Source organism: Silurus meridionalis, chromosome 14 (assembly GCF_014805685.1).
Source record: "Silurus meridionalis isolate SWU-2019-XX chromosome 14, ASM1480568v1, whole genome shotgun sequence".
Taxonomy (NCBI): domain Eukaryota; kingdom Metazoa; phylum Chordata; class Actinopteri; order Siluriformes; family Siluridae; genus Silurus; species Silurus meridionalis.
Window position 1 is genome coordinate 19,037,988 of NC_060897.1, and position 16,938 is coordinate 19,054,925.

General features: G+C 39.1%; 1 protein-coding gene across 4 annotated transcripts in view; it reads right to left on the bottom strand.

Moving 5' to 3' along the window:
* slc2a9l2 (solute carrier family 2 member 9, like 2) overlaps positions 1–16,938 on the bottom strand; it is a 97,401-nt gene that overhangs the window by 5,725 nt on the left and 74,738 nt on the right. For all 4 annotated transcript variants that reach the window (XM_046865726.1, XM_046865724.1, XM_046865725.1 and 1 more), the window contains exon 12: positions 6,425–6,552. In XM_046865726.1, the coding sequence (XP_046721682.1) occupies positions 6,425–6,552 (128 nt within the window). The remainder of the gene's footprint in view (positions 1–6,424; positions 6,553–16,938) is intronic.

Here is a 16,938-nt window from a genome sequence, read left to right on the forward strand (position 1 = left end):
GCCAGAAGAGTGAAAACTAATATGCATGAAACATAAAGCACAACCTTAGTAGCATTGGGGATTTGGAGAGTTTATGAATTTGGAGCTCTGTGTATAGACATGGAGCAGCTGCAGATTGCTATGTTTGTTGGTTGGAGGTTACATAAACATGGATTTGGGTAAAAATAACGTTGATGATCTGGGGTTTTAGTTTTTTCAAGGTAAGATTAAATCATGAATTTTTTTATCCACCATTATTCTGGAGCTGACAGAATTAATGTGGTATCTATCTAGGGCAAGCGTCAGCATAGCAGAAGCTGAAATGTTAATCACGCCAATGATTATTCCACTGTACAGACCGCATTTCTTTTTAGTATGGATTATACAATAACTCATCTCTACCATATATATGAAGTAAAACTAAAGTATCCCTTTGAATGCTTTCTTGACAACCCCATAAAGAAGCACACAGATAAGGACAATTTATTCTGAGTCAGTGTGTTGTGTGGGACTGGAGGCGCAATGGTTTTGTGTCAGGAGAGTAAATTGGAAAAAATATGGCAAACAGTTTTTATCATCTGGGGTGTGTGTTTAAGCGAGTTGATCTCAGAGTTAATAAACTCTGAACGCTCCATAGTTTCCACAGAATTTTTTTTTTTTTAAATGTATATTTCTTTATAAGCATGTTGTGATAGAAGAGTATCTGCAAGAGTAAAAGGGAAAGTTTATAGGACTGTGGTGAGACCTGCGATGTTGTATGGTGGAGCTGGAGGTAGCAGAGCTGAAGATGTTGAGGTTTTTGTTGGGAGTGATGAGGATGGACAGGATTAAAAATGAGTTTATTAGAGGGACAGCGCATGTAGGACGTTTTGGAGACAAGGTGAGGGAGGCGAGATGGATTGGACATGTGCAGAGGAGGGACATGGGGTATATCGGTAGGAGAATGCTGAGGATGGAGCCACCAGGAAGGAGGAAAAGAGGAAGATCAAAGAGGAGGTTTATGGATTTGGTGAAGGACGACATGCAGGTAGTTGTTTTGAAAGAGGCAGATGTAGAGGACAGAGGGGTATGGAGATGGATAATCCGCTGTGGTGACCCCTAATTGGAGAAGCCGAAAGAAGAAGAATGTGTGTCTCTAAGGCAGCAGTCTCAATTGGGCTCTCTTCATTAGAAAGCATGAGATTGTAGATCTGGGGGTAAAACTGAGAGGGGAAGCTCAAGCATTTATATGTTTGGTTGATATAAATAGCAAGTGGAGATGAACAGTGTGTTTTGATAGAAACCATAATCTTTTTTTCGCTTTAAAATTGTGTGAGCGTGTGAAAAGTCTTTTCATTCAATTTTTATTGAAAAATCTTCCCTTAGCGAGAATAACAGCTTTACACACTCTCGGCATGCGGTCAGTTCGTTTCTCCGAACGCACACGACTTAAATATTTTGCCGTGCCTCTTGTAAAACTTGCCAGTGGTGTTCTTCACAAGTTGGCGTTTTTCCTCTGACATTGTGTTCCAGTTCATCCAAGAGCAGTTGAATAGGATTTAGGTGACTGGGCAGACCATTTAATAATAGATAACACTCCAGCTGACTGTTTGCTCACTAAATAACGCTTACAGAGCTTGGAGGTACGCTTTGGCTCATTGTCTTATATGTATGTTAAAGTCAATTTTAAGTCAAGTCAAGTCAAGTCAAGAAGCTTTTATTGTCATTTCAACCACATATAGCTGATACAGTACACAGTGAAATGAGACAACGTTTCTCCATAAAACAACAGAGAGCTACATCACACAACATAGAGCTACATAACAGAAAACAGAGCTATGGACTAAAGTAAGTTCACATAAAGTGCATTGTGTGCAACTTGGTGCAAACAGTGCAGATGAAAGCCAGTGCCTACAGAGTCCAGACAGAATTGCATGGTGTTGAATTATGTAATGGTCGCAATGTTGGATCAGTTTTCTTTCCACCCAGAATAAGTCTCCAACCTTCCCTGCACCAAAACAAGCATCCACCTCCATGATTGACTGTTGGGGTGAATCAGTCTGCTCATATCTCTCCTGTATTCTATCTTAGATAAGTTCTTCTGTTAGAGCTAAAAGTGTCCCATTTGGACTCCACAGAACTTCCTTACAGTCATTTACTGTCCAAATGTGTTTTTCTTTTTCTTTTACATAGTTTGCTTTCTACAGCAGGAACATGCATGTGTCTCAAAAACCAGAGAAGACTAGGAGTTCCCACATTTTAACAACCCCTTTTACCATCAATACACACTTTCCATTTTTCCGAATTTATGGAAACTCATGAGCTTTGAGCATGACAGTAGATGCAGAAAGTAAGTAGACACAGGTATGTGACTGTGTAGTGTGCTAGTACAAATGTGCTGTATAGTATGTGTGCTACTATGAGTGATGGAGAGTAACAAAGTTTTTTTTTGTCTTATTCCAAAACTTTGAAGCAAACACATCAATTGCCTCGAATGATTAATATGCAGTGGTGTACTTTAAGCATTGGGGATTATGTTTGTTTGTGTGAGTTGTGTCTGAGCATTAAACATCAAGAATTAATGTCATCTGTCATTGGGTAGGCAATGCCTACATACTGGAAACTATACTTAATGGTCGATTCAATAATAATTAAATAATTTAAACTTTGTCATCCTACCCATATATTATTAGCCTTATATTTAACTTATAGTAGCAGAATGAATTCTCGGGTTCAGTCAGAATTGAGGGGTCATAGTCTGATTCGTAGCTACTAGAATTAGCACAAAGTTTAAATGGTCTAGATGGCATAGAAAAATATATAGAAAATGAGACTTAGGTGTAGAAGAATTGATGAAATCTTTTCCAGCCTGCTCGGTACATATGCATGGAGTGTGATAGAGTCGGCATCCAATATTCCTTTCTAATTTGGTTGTTGAAGTGAAGGACCTTATAGTCAGGTAAAAAAAATTACTTAGAGTAAAGCATAAGTGGTTTGGAAGGTTATAAGGCTCTCCATGAGAGACAGAGGGACCAGGAATATTTGAGGACCTGTGTATTGTGTCTGAAGAAAATTGCATTAGGATTAAGACTTGGACATTCAAAAGTATTCCTAGTACTTTAACTTCACTACATTTCAAAGTCAAATATCGTACTTTTTTTCTCAACTACTTCATTTATGAGTGAATAAATACTGATCAAGCACGCAGCAATCCACCAATCAGAGTAGAGCTGTTTTAAACTTGTTTTGATTGGTGGTAGCTACTTCAACAGCAAGCAGAACATTTTGGAGGAATAAATGCTGAAAGAAAATCCTGACTCGAACTCGCCACAGCACCGTAACATTATTTGTTTTGGGCTCGTGATTATTTTTTTGGGTTTACTGTTTGACTTATTACTATCATTCTATTAATAGATTAATGTGCTGAGAGTCTTTGCACATAAACTCAGTGATTAAGCAAAGATTCTTGTGATAAAAATGATAATAGGAATGTTATAGTTATAATAAATCAAAGTACTTTGGATACTTCAGTACATTTGAAGACAAATACTTTTGTACTTGTACTCAAGTGAAAGTTGAAGCACTTTTAATTTTACTGGAGTCATATTTTCCCTGCTGTATCTCTACTTTAACTCAAGTACATGGTTTGTATACTTCATCCACCACTGTTTTGGACTGAAGTAGTGAAGGTTGTAGATAAAGTGGGCCTTTGGGTTTGTAGTGGGAAAATTGATCTCTAACTGTTTCTACATCGTTTTTAATTGAACTACTGTATGTGTTTCTAGATGCCCTCACATGCCTTTATGAAGAGTTGTGAGATAGTGTGTGCATGTACAGTGAGGTGACATGTTTAACCTTGTTGCACAACAGAGAATGTTTGAATAAGCCAATCAGTATGTACTATTTTTTATCAAAGCTTGAAGATGATACAATAAAGCTGTAACCTGGGTTCAAGGTTTTCTTCTGCCTGCTTAATGTTCTGTGAGGACGGAGATGTTTCTCCAGAAGTGCCGAATAAACTTTCCTGTTGCTTTGACCCAACGAGTGCTGAGTTTTGAAACTTGTTTATACATATTTTTCCACTACAGGGTATAATATTGGATAAATTGCTTTGCTAAGCTGTCTATGGAGGGTAGAAGGTTGGAGATTGGTGCATCAGTAAAAACAATGTAAGGATGATAGGATCAGGCTTTGCTTGGGGATTGATGTGAGGCTTGAATGTAGTCAGGGTATAGACAGATATCAAAGAATTCCACAAAATAATTGATACAGGAAGGGTGGATTTGAAAAGGAGGAATGTTGGTTGAGATGTTCGAAGTGGGCTATGAGAATGGGATCTAGTAATACAAGTGAAACAGTTCTGAGGTAAAAGTAAGCATGTTGAGAAATGTGGGTTAGGGTTAGGGTTAAGAATGCTCAAAAGAATGGGGAAGAGCAAGCGCTAAACAGGATATATTGGAGTATAGGCAAGTAAAAATCTGTAGAATTGCACAATAAAAAAAAAATTTAATAAAATATACACTCTTTTTAATGGTGTTTGGGAAAGTGTTTAGAATTAACCGCTTTCAAACTCCTATTTCAAAAATCTAATGAAGGATCTGATTGGTTGGTAAGATTTTCATCTCACTTTTATCCGACTGCTGAATCTATGGCCTGCAGTGAGCCTACAAAGCATGTACTTTATCTCACTGCTGAAAGATATCAATCAAGAAAGGGGTCAAACGAATTTCTAAAGCTTTCAATGTACCATGGAACACTGTGAAGGCCAGCATCAGTGTGTAAAAAAAAAATGCAGCATCACAGGGACTTTACCAAGATCATGATGTCCCTACAAAATATCAAAGGCCTAGAAGAAATCTCTTTGTGCGGCAAAATGTGGCTCGAGGAGACTGAGGGGAAATATTTTAGAGAGCGATACTAAATTGTATGTTAGGTGCAAAAACAAGACAAATCATGTCACGCAAAGAACATCATCTCACGGTGAAGCATGGTTGTGGCAGCATCTCTTCAGGATTCCAGCATGATAACCACTCAAAGCAGAAAAAGTCAGGAATGGCATCAGTAGGAGATGATGAATGGCACATTTAAATGCTGGGCCTACATCCTATTCCTGTGGAATGAGTTGAAAATGTATTGGATTGATTCGAAAGGTTTTTGCAGGGAAGAATGGAATGAAATTGTCAAATCAAGCTTTGCTTGAAGCTGGAAAACTCATACCCAAAAAGATGATTAGTTTTTCTTCATTGATCTTGGTTTTATTGTTGCCTATCATTCCAAGGCGATGCTATGTGGATAGGATTGTGGTGCAGCTTAAAGGGATATTGCTGAGCAAGCTAAAGGTTACTTCGGCCTAAAGAAAATCCTGAAAGTTTTCACACTTGTCACTTTTTTTCTTTCTCCAATACGCTGGTTATTGTTGCATCGTCAATTGTAGTGTTGAATTTAAAGGAATATTTTGGGTATAGTCAACGATATGATACATTATAGATCATTATCCGATTTCAATTTGATTCAACAGAATGTGATTCAATGCAATACGATGCAATGGAAAAAAATATGATATGCAATTTAATATGGTACAGAAAAGTTTTATTTCTTCAGTTCTGACAGACGGTAAATCATAGATTTACTTAAGTGCCTTCTGACTTTTAACGCATCCTTTCACAAACAGGCCTTTGTAGAGGGAGAAAAAAAAAGATAACATAAAACCAGAAGTTCTTTTCCTGTTCTGTCTCCAGGAAGTTACAGCTCTACCTCTGCCATGTTAATCTATATTCTATGTGACTCTCAGGACACGCCTCATTCTCTCTAGTGTTGTGGGAAAACAATCTACATATCAAAAATTGGTCACAGATTATCAGTCACTTTCTAAATAATAAAAGTACAGTGCATCTAGTAATAATTACATACAAATAAATAGTGTTTTTTACAGATACTAATATGTTCAAAACAATGCATTGCAAGACCATTCCTAGTATGTATAATATAGGTGTATTATTTGTATTGTTGCTTGGGCATTGATGAGATTTCTGTTGGGTTTCTTTCCTCATTTTGGTAAAGGGGATAATTAAAAAATTGTGTGGCTTTTCATTGTTTTTTTTATGGCCTCAATCAACTCTAAAGTTATTTGCATTTGCCTGTACATACAGTATAGTGGTAACATCCAATATATATATATCCTGTGACTATCACATTACCCAATACTTTAAATATATATATCCATCTTACATCCACCGCCTTTAATCACACTGTGTCTAAACCTAGACTGGTTTATTACATCATGCATAGGAAATGTAAAGAAGACAATGAGATGTTGAAGTGTTTAGAAAACTAAGGATCTGATTTAGAAGGTTACATTTTCAAGCCCCAGCACCCCCAAGCTGCCAGTGTTGATTCCCCAAACAAGTCCCTCAACCCTCTCGGCCAAAGGGTGTTGTACCAATGCGACAATTAAACACACACGTACCTGTATGAAAGGGAAGATGAGGCCCACGATAAAATTGGCCAGCCAGTTAACAATTCCAGCCACCAGAAATGCAGCAGGACGATACGCCTGCTCAAACAACTCACCGGTCAGGACAAAGGGAATACCACCTTAGAGAGAGAGAGAAAGAGAGAGAGAAAGAGGGATGAAGACATGCAGAGAGACAGAAAAAGTAAAATGTCACTTACACTATTAGCAGAGGAGATTTATTATTAATATTCATTTTTGGATTCGCAGTAATTAGTCCCTAATGACTCCAGTAGCTATTCACCCCCTCACATACACACAATCCAGACTAATCCCTTGCTTTCCACCTGAGAGTGAATATCTGCAGCATCTGGGCAGATATCCAACACACTTACACACACACACACTCATACAGAGACAAGAGCAAGAGAAAGACAGGGTTGTCTCTTAATTATTAGTGGATGTCTGTCGTTTAAGCTCGTTCTACGTTCTAGAAGCTGGATATCAGGCCACGTCTCTCATCATGACGGCTCAGTGTGAGCCGTGTCTTCATTTGGGACAAGAATAACATCCACAGATGATCGCTGCTGAAAAATTTAGCGTGGAACAGCGTGACAGCCATCGGGGTGCCGTACCCCCCCGACGTGGCACGCTCTGTTCCTCTGGCTGAAGTCACCCACAGGCTTCGTTCACATGTAGGTCGCATGGTGTCACATGGATCACGTGCGAAAAAGTTCCATTCGCCAGCTTTGAACGTTTGGCTGCTGCACAGATACCAAAGAGTGTCTTCAACTAAGTTTTATAGCCTTGATTAGTGCGCACACATGCCCATGTAAACACACAAACACACACACAATGCTATTTAATAAGGTGAAATTAGCCAGAGGGGGTGTGTGTGTCTAATGAGTGTAGCAGTCTGAGTGAATCTTCCTGTAAGGAGCTTTTACGCTACATTGACTAAATGTACTAAACATACACTGACATCCCATTCTGTAAGGTGTGTGCGTGCATGTGTGTGTGTGTGTGTGTGTGTGTGTGTGTGTGTGTGTGTGATTATGGGCTGACTTGGATTTGAGTTGTGGAAAGTTCTGCACTTTTATAATTAAAGGTGTATATGGGTGTGATAAGCACAGACTAGTTGCATGTGTGTGTGTGTGTGTGTGTGTGTGCGCAATGGTTGTATTAAATTGCAAAAGTGTAATTGGTGGGGGGAGACAGACAACAAATGAGGGAGGAGAGCACAGAGATATATCAAGAGAGAGAGAGGAGAGGAAAAAAGAAAGTGGGAAGGTAGAAATAGAGAAAGTGAGGAAGAGTCGAGGAAGGAGGAAAAAAGTGGTAGAGTGAGTGATAAACCGAGGAGAGAGATAAATAGAGAACAAATGAAAACTGCATTAATGAATACAATGGAGAATTTCATGAAGTTGGGAGAGTAAGGAAAAAAAAAGAGAGACAGAAAGAAATAGAGAGAAACAAATATACAAAAGTTTAGAATAGGAAATATATGAAAAAAAGAGAATAACTCCACTACTTCCTCTCTTTTTCTTTTCTTTTGTTCGCAGTGTTTCTTTCCCCCTTTTTTCCCTTTTTAAATTTTCTGGATGTTTTTGTAAATTTTCCAGAACGTGTATTAATTCATGCTTTGCAACAGTGTGGTACATCACAGCCATGCTAATGAGGCTCATTTGAACTGAATTGAATTTTAAGAGAGAGAGAGAGAGAGAGAGAGAGAGAGAGAGAGAGAGAGAGAGAGAAAGAAGGAATGGGGATAAGCTTTAGGTCTCAGGCAAACTGCAGTATGAGTCATCCTCTTAACACACACACACACACACACACACACACACACACACACACACACTTCTACTGCTGGAACTTAAGCACTGGTATTATCTTACACTTGTTAGCTTGAGTTCTGCTGCACTTGGATCTCAATGATGGGAGCCTCCTCCTGCTTCTGCACTTGTAAGGCAAACGAGAGACCCATAACTTTATACAAAGGTAAAAAACATGATACAAGACATTGACTGTGTCCCTATTTTGGATAAAAAATGGTAAGCTTTTGTTTGTTTTGCAGTTAAGATGTTCAAATTCTGTTTGGAAACTCATAAGTTTCGTTTCCAGCACGTCCACGTGGAACCTTGAGTAAGGCCCTTAACCCTCAACTGCTCTGTTGTATAAATAAGAAAATTCTATGTTGCTCCGGATCAGAGGTGGACGAAGTACACAGAGCATGTACTTGAGTTGATGTAGAGATACACTCGGTAAAAATTGTAAAAAGTAAAAGTGCTCCGTTTATACTTTCACTGCCTTCGAATGTATTGAAGTAAAGTATCCAAGGTACTATGATTTATGCCAACCCCAGCCATTAAGGTTGCACAAGCCTTAGTGCCGGTCCCAAGCCTGGATAAATGGGGAGGGTTGCGTTAGGAAGGGCATCCAGCGTATAAACATGTGCCAAATCAAAACATGCGGAGTCCGCTGTGGCGACCCCTAACGGGAGAAGCTGAAAGAAAGTTACTTTTTGCTTTATGTGAAAAGACTCTAATGTTACTCTCAACACACCAATCTCTTAATAAAATAATATCAAGGAGTCAAACACTGATTGATATCTATTCTATCTATTAGCATGAGCCCCAAACCTCAAAAAGATTCATGCAAATAAGTGTCAGATGTTAGTGTCAGGTTCAAATCAGGAGTTTCCAATCAAAACCAGTTCTAAATAGAGCGTGTGCTCTACCCTGATTGGTGGCCCAGATACGTTTTTATCCACATATAACAAAATGTAGATAAATGACTTTGTAATGAAGTGAAGTTAAAGTCTCCCCAAATGGAAATACTTCAGTAAAGTGCACAAAAAAGCTACAGTAACAAATTACATTTACTTCATTACTGTCTACCACTGCCTTTGGTCATGAACTGTACCCAAAAGAATAGTTGGAAGTAGTTAAAAGAAACCAACAAAGATAAGGCACAGCTGCAGGCTTAATGGGCTTGTTCTTCGGGATCGAACCCGGTCCGCAGCGGTGAGACTGCTAGACCTACTAGACCACCAGGGTGTATACTATGGACAAATGTTTGTGGACACCTGAGCATCACAGCCATATGAATACCCCTTTCTAGATTTAGTCCCTATTTTGGAGTGTAGCTATAGGAATGTGTTTATTTAGCCCCAAAGTAGGTCAGGCACAAATGTCAGGTTAGGAATCCTGCCATTGCAGTTCATCAGGATTTTATGCAGACCAGTTGGTTTCTTCCTCACCAACCTTGGCAAACCATTACTTATTGCGAATTGCTTTATGACTGTCATGCTGACATGTTAGGTTTGGGACTCCCTTTGTTTCAGTGATTAAATGGAAGCGATCAAATGCTACAGCACCTAATGGCATTCTATACAATTTACTTCCAAATGTGTGACAATAGTTTGAGGAAGAATCACATATAATGTGTTGATTGTCCTGACCACAAACGTTTGTGGAATTTTGTCCAGAACTTTAATTAAGTTTCTCCATCTACAACAGTTGATGCCTAAAACCTCACACACATGAATTCCTAGGAATACCACAAATACATGTTGAACACTGCTGTTTTGATTTTTTCATGTCTTGTTAGGGGAATTGGTGGTTTTGTGGTTTGTGTTGAGGCTTTAGGCTCCTTATTGAAATGAGTTCAACTCCTTATAATGCCCAGAATGTCACTGTTGGGTCCTCAAGCAAGATCTGTAATCATCAGCTGCTCAGGTGTAGCCTTTTTCAACAGGAGATCACTTTGAATAAAAGCCCCAGCCGAACATGCACAAGTTATGGCCTGAAGCGAATCTCAAAAAAAAAAAAAAAAAAAAAGATTTAGTGAATTATTATTTTTCCACAGCTGAAAATGAACATGACAGCAGAGACACAGCAGCACAGCAGGTATGTTACTGCTTCACAGCTCCTCCAGGGTCACAAGATAGACCCTGATTTAGATCCACCAGAGACCCTGACAGGTATATTGTGGTTACTGAAGATGGTAAAATATTTAAGCATTACCAGATCAACAAGCAAGTGTGTCTTTTTCTAAACCAGTGGCTGTCCATGACAAATTATAATTTAGCATATACATTCGATGATTTCTTTTATTAGAAAGAACTACAAAACAAGTTTTATTTGGATGCTTAATTAGTCAGGAAGAAGCAAAGCTGCCTGGTTAATAAGTGACCACCTTGTTTCAAAATAGAAACAATACTGGATAAGTGTGTTGTAAGGCCAGTGGGAGAAAATGTCAACAAAAGACAAGGAAAACCAGAGCATCAGTAAAGAGGGCAGTTCTATGTTTTGCTGCAGATAAATCAACTCACATTTGGGACAAGGCATTACAACTGAATAAGGATAATGCTTACATGACTGAAAGGTTGAGAAAGCCTAGGGGTATCCATGAAGCATATCATTTTCACAGTGTATTCAAAGTAATTTTCTGTACTGTTTATCCTACATAGGGTTGCAGGGAGCCTGGAGTCTATCCCAGGGTACTTGAGGCACCCTCAATGGGATGCCAAACCCACCACAGGGCACAACTGCACACACACACTGAAACTGTGTAGAGGTACCATCCAGCCTTCAATGCATGTCTTTGGACTGTTGTACGCAATGGGAAACTCCTGAAGGCGGGAACCAAACCCCCAACCTAGAAGGTGATAAGCAGTAGGGATGGTAAGATTCAATGATTCGCATTGGCGCATCGGCATAAAAGTAAAATGCATCAATTTAAAAAGGATGCATTTGTCTTCTCGCTAAACTGATTCTCGAGTGCATTCCTCAGCACCACTGCTGCTACGTTTCACAACGATACTGAGACCGAGGCGTGTCCTAAGAGTGATATAGAATACAGATTAACATGGCAGAGGTAGAGCTGTAACTTCCTGGAGACAGAACAGGAAACGAACGTCTGGTTATACTGAATCTTTTTTCTTAGTTTACAAAGGCCTGTTTGTGAAAGGGCCATGCGTTATAAGTCAGAAAGCACTTCAGTAGAAAAGCAAACAATCTGTACCATATTAAATTACATAACATTATTTTTTTCATATGGAATCATGTTGCACTAAATCGCATTGCGTTAAATCAAATCGAAATCGGATCAACCTGCATCGTAATGCACATCTCTAATAAGCGTAAACCAAAAAAATAACCTCTGCCTTTACTTACGAGCCTATATAATGCAGGTACTAAACTGTTCATAAATGAAACTGTTGTCCAATAAAGCATGATTATAATTTTCTTTTATTAAGAAAAACTCCCAGTACTGTTTACTGGAAACTTTATGCTTTAGTATCCTGATATGTTCCAAAGTGAATAGCAGTATATCTGGTATATTTGCATATTCCTTGAAAAGAATTTAATCCTTAACTTATTTCCAAACCTTGAGAGCTTATAAACAGCTCTTAAAAATGTCTTAATGGCTAGAATTATTGTTTGACTTTGTTGTAAATGTCACACGAGAATAAAATGAGCCATTTAAAAATAATTCCATGCTAAATGGCTGAGAGACTGGAGTTTGCTATGTATATGGTTAACAAGTAGAGCATGGCCTTTTCTAGAAGTTTCTTTAGTCCATATATTATTTACACTGCATGAACTAAAGTATTAGGACGCCTGAATTTTGAAGCCGTATGTGTTTTTTTCCCAAACTCTGACCATAAAGTTGGACGTTCAAAATTGTATAGGACGTCTTTGGATGCAGCGGCATTAACTTTGGCATTAACATTAACTAACAATGCCCCTGTGCACAAAGCCAGCTCAATAAAGATATTCTTTCATGGTTTGGAGTGGAAGATCACTTGCTATAGATCACTGACCTTAAATCTATTGAAGCTCTTTGGGATGAACTGGAATGTGGACTGCACCCCAGGCCTCCTCACCTCACCTACATCAACACCCTTGTAGCCAAATAAAACTTCCAATAGCACACTCTAAAATCAACTCATGTTTGGGACAAGGCATAGTTGTCTCCTGTCAATAGCCTAACATTACAACTGAATAAGGATAATGCTTACATGACTGAAAGGTTGAGAAAGCCTAGGGGTATCCATGAAGCATATCATTTTCACAGTGTATTCAAAGTAATTTTCTGTACTGTTTATCCTACATAGGGTTGCAGGGAGCCTGGAGTCTATCCCAGGGTACTTGAGGCACCCTCAATGGGATGCCAAACCCACCACAGGGCACAACTGCACACACACACTGAAACTGTGTAGAGGTACCATCCAGCCTTCAATGCATGTCTTTGGACTGTTGTACGCAATGGGAAACTCCTGAAGGCGGGAACCAAACCCCCAACCTAGAAGGTGATAAGCAGTAGGGATGGTAAGATTCAATGATTCGCATTGGCGCATCGGCATAAAAGTAAAATGCATCAATTTAAAAAAAGGATGCATTTGTCTTCTCGCTAAACTGATTCTCGAGTGCATTCCCTCAGCACCACTGCTGCTACGTTTCACAACGATAATGAGACCGAGGCGTGTCCTAAGAGTGATATAGAATACAGATTAACATGGCAGAGGTAGAGCTGTAACTTCCTGGAGACAGAACAGGAAACGAACGTCTGGTTATACTGAATCTTTTTTCTTAGTTTACAAAGGCCTGTTTGTGAAAGGGCCATGCGTTATAAGTCAGAAAGCACTTCAGTAGAAAAGCAAACAATCTGTACCATATTAAATTACATAACATTATTTTTTTCATATGGAATCATGTTGCATGTTGTAAATCGCATTGCGTTAAATCAAATCGAAATCGGATCAACCTGCATCGTAATGCACATCTCTAATAAGCGTAAACCAAAAAAAAGACCTCTGCCTTTACTTACGAGCCTATATAATGCAGGTACTAAACTGTTCATAAATGAAACTGTTGTCCAATAAAGCATGATTATAATTTTCTTTTATTAAGAGAAAAACTCCCAGTACTGTTTACTGGAAACTTTATGCTTTAGTATCCTGATATGTTCCAAAGTGAATAGCAGTATATCTGGTATATTTGCATATTCCTTGAAAATAATTTAATCTTAACTTATTTCCAAACCTTGAGCTTATAAACAGCTCTTAAAAATGTCTTAATGGCTAGAATTATTGTTTGACTTTGTTGTAAATGTCACACGAGAATAAAATGAGCCATTTAAAAATAATTCCATGCTAAATGGCTGAGAGACTGGAGTTTGCTATGTATATGGTTAACAAGTAGAGCATGGCCTTTTCTAGAAGTTTCTTTAGTCCATATATTATTTACACTGCATGAACTAAAGTATTAGGACGCCTGAATTTTGAAGCCGTATGTGTTTTTTTCCCAAACTCTGACCATAAAGTTGGACGTTCAAAATTGTATAGGACGTCTTTGGATGCAGCGGCATTAACTTTGGCATTAACATTAACTAACAATGCCCCTGTGCACAAAGCCAGCTCAATAAAGATATTCTTTCATGGTTTGGAGTGGAAGATCACTTGCTATAGATCACTGACCTTAAATCTATTGAAGCTCTTTGGGATGAACTGGAATGTGGACTGCACCCCAGGCCTCCTCACCTCACCTACATCAACACCCTTGTAGCCAAATAAAACTTCCAATAGCACACTCTAAAATCAACTCATGTTTGGGACAAGGCATAGTTGTCTCCTGTCATTACAAGTGAATAAGGATAATGCTTACATGACTGATGTTTGGTCTATTTGACAAAAAGGTTGAGAAAGCCTCAGGGTATCCATGAAGCATTGTCAAGAGTTTTGCGAAATGTAAAATTTGTTACAATGGTACAAACTATAATTCTCACAGTGTATTCGAAGTTATTAATTTTCTGTACTGTTTATCCTACATAGGGTTGCAGGGAGCCTGGAGTCTATTCCAGGGTACTTGAGGCACCCTTGATGAGATGCCAAACCCACCACAGGGCACAACTGCACATACACACTGAAACTGTGTATACAGGGAGTGCAGAATTATTAGGCAAATGAGTATTTTGACCACATCATCCTCGTTATGCATGTTGTCTTACTCCAAGCTGTATAGGCTGGAAAGCCTACTACCAATTAAGCATATTAGGTGATGTGCATCTCTGTAATGAGAAGGGGTGTGGTCCAATGACATCAACACCCTATATCAGGTGTGCATAATTATTAGGCAACTTCCTTTCCTTTGGCAAAATGGGTCAAAAGAAGGACTTGACAGGCTCAGAAAAGTCAAAAATAGTGAGATATATTGCAGAGGATGCAGCAGTCTTAAAATAGCCAAGCTTCTGAGCGTGATCATCGAACAATCAAGCGTTTCATTCAAAATAGTCGACAGGGTCGCAAGAAGCGTGTGGAAAAACCAAGGCGCAAAATAACTGCCCGTGAACTGAGAAAAGTCAAGCGTGCAGCTGCCAAGATGCCACTTGCCACCAGTTTGGCCATATTTCAGAGCTGCAACATCACTGGGTGCCCAAAAGCACAAGGTGTGCAATACTCAGAGACATGGCCAAGGTAAGAAAGGCAGAAAGTCGACCACCACTGAACAAGACACACAAGCTGAAACGTCAAGACTGGGCCAAGAAATATCTCAAGACTGATTTTTCTAAGGTTTTATGGACTGATGAAATGAGAGTGAGTCTTGATGGGCCAGATGGATGGGCCCGTGGCTGGATTGGTAAAGGGCAGAGAGCTCCAGTCCGACTCAGGCGCCAGCAAGGTGGAGGTGGAGTACTGGTTTGGGCTGGTATCATCAAAGATGAGCTTGTGGGGCCTTTTCGGGTTGAGGATGGAGTCAAGCTGAACTCCCAGTCCTACTGCCAGTTTCTGGAAGACACCTTCTTCAAGCAGTGGTACAGGAAGAAGTCTGCATCCTTCAAGAAAAACATGATTTTCATGCAGGACAATGCTCCATCACACACGTCCAAGTACTCCACAGCGTGGCTGGCAAGAAAGGGTATAAAAGAAGAAAATCTAATGATATGGCCTCCTTGTTCACCTGATCTGAACCCCATTGAGAACCTGTGGTCCATCATCAAATGTGCGATTTACAAGGAGGAAAACAGTACACCTCTCTGAACAGTGTCTGGGAGGCTGTGGTTGCTGCTGCACGCAATGTTGATGGTGAACAGATCAAAACACTGACAGAATCCATGGATGGCAGGCTTTTGAGTGTCCTTGCAAAGAAAGGTGGCTATATTGGTCACTGATTTGTTTTTGTTTGGTTTTTGAATGTCAGAAATGTATATTTGTGAATGTTGAGATGTTATATTGGTTTCACTGGTAAAAATAAATAATTGAAATGGGTATGAATTTGTTTTTTGTTAAGTTGCCTAATAATTATGCACAGTAATAGTCACCTGCACACACAGATATCCCCCTAAAATAGCTAAAACTAAAAACTACTTCCAAAAATATTCAGCTTTGATATTAATGAGTTTTTTGTGTTCATTGAGAACATGGTTGTTGTTCAAATTAAATCCTCAAATAAAATTAATCCTCAAAATACAACTTGCCTAATAATTCTGCACTCCCTGTAGGTGCCATTCAGCCTACAATGCATGTCTTTGGACTGTTGTACGCAATGGGAATCTCCTGAAGGTGGGAACCAAACCGTTTTTTTGTAATTTCAAATGTCATCCACATTTTTACTCAGTAAATGTTTGAGTCTTCTGTGACTCAATCACAGTCATTGAACACAACCACTCAACATCAAACACACCCTTTTCTCATCATCATCATCATCATCATCATCATCCCACACTAGATGTAATGTCTGCTCACCAATCCTCTACCTTTTACTATTATAACCTGCCCTGGCTATGACAGTCACACATATTCCTTCACATCCTCCATACACTCCGAACTTCCCATTACACATTTGCTCTAACTGACTTTTGAACAGTTATGGAGAGAAATCTAATATTTAAACCATTAAAAATAAAACAGTTAATATACATATGCATTTACACAGTAGAATAAATATATAATGGCATAATAAAATGTTATTAAACTCTGTATTTTAACAGCTTCAAAGCTGCAGTCGATGTGTCCTGAACATTTATAGCCGATCAGGAATCCGTTATGCAAATGCAATGGACGCCATTAGAAGTATATTACAATTACTTGAAAGTGCATAAGTGACATAAGGGCCAGATAGATAGAGGTGTAATTTTCTTTTCTTGTCAGCCCAGTGATGGGGCATGTACTCTTTACTTGTCAGACATCGTAAAAAAGAGGTGTCATGGACGCCTGTCTCACAGAAGGAGGCATGATTGCGCATGTCTGTCTGGTAAAAGGAGTGTGATATCGAGTCCTCACAAAGAAAAATCCCTCACAAAAAAAAAAATCTTTGAAAAAAAGACTGATTTCTCTCATAAATAACAAAAAAAAAAAAAAACACCAGGGTGCCTTGCACTTGGTGCCGAACTCTCAAAATGAACCCGTTTGTGAACGAACTAACCCTTGTACACTGGTTTAACGCGGTGACCTAGCGGTAATCCTTCCCTCTTGTTGTTTTTCTCTTTCTCACGATTTCATCTGTAGCTCGTGCGTAGCGCTGACT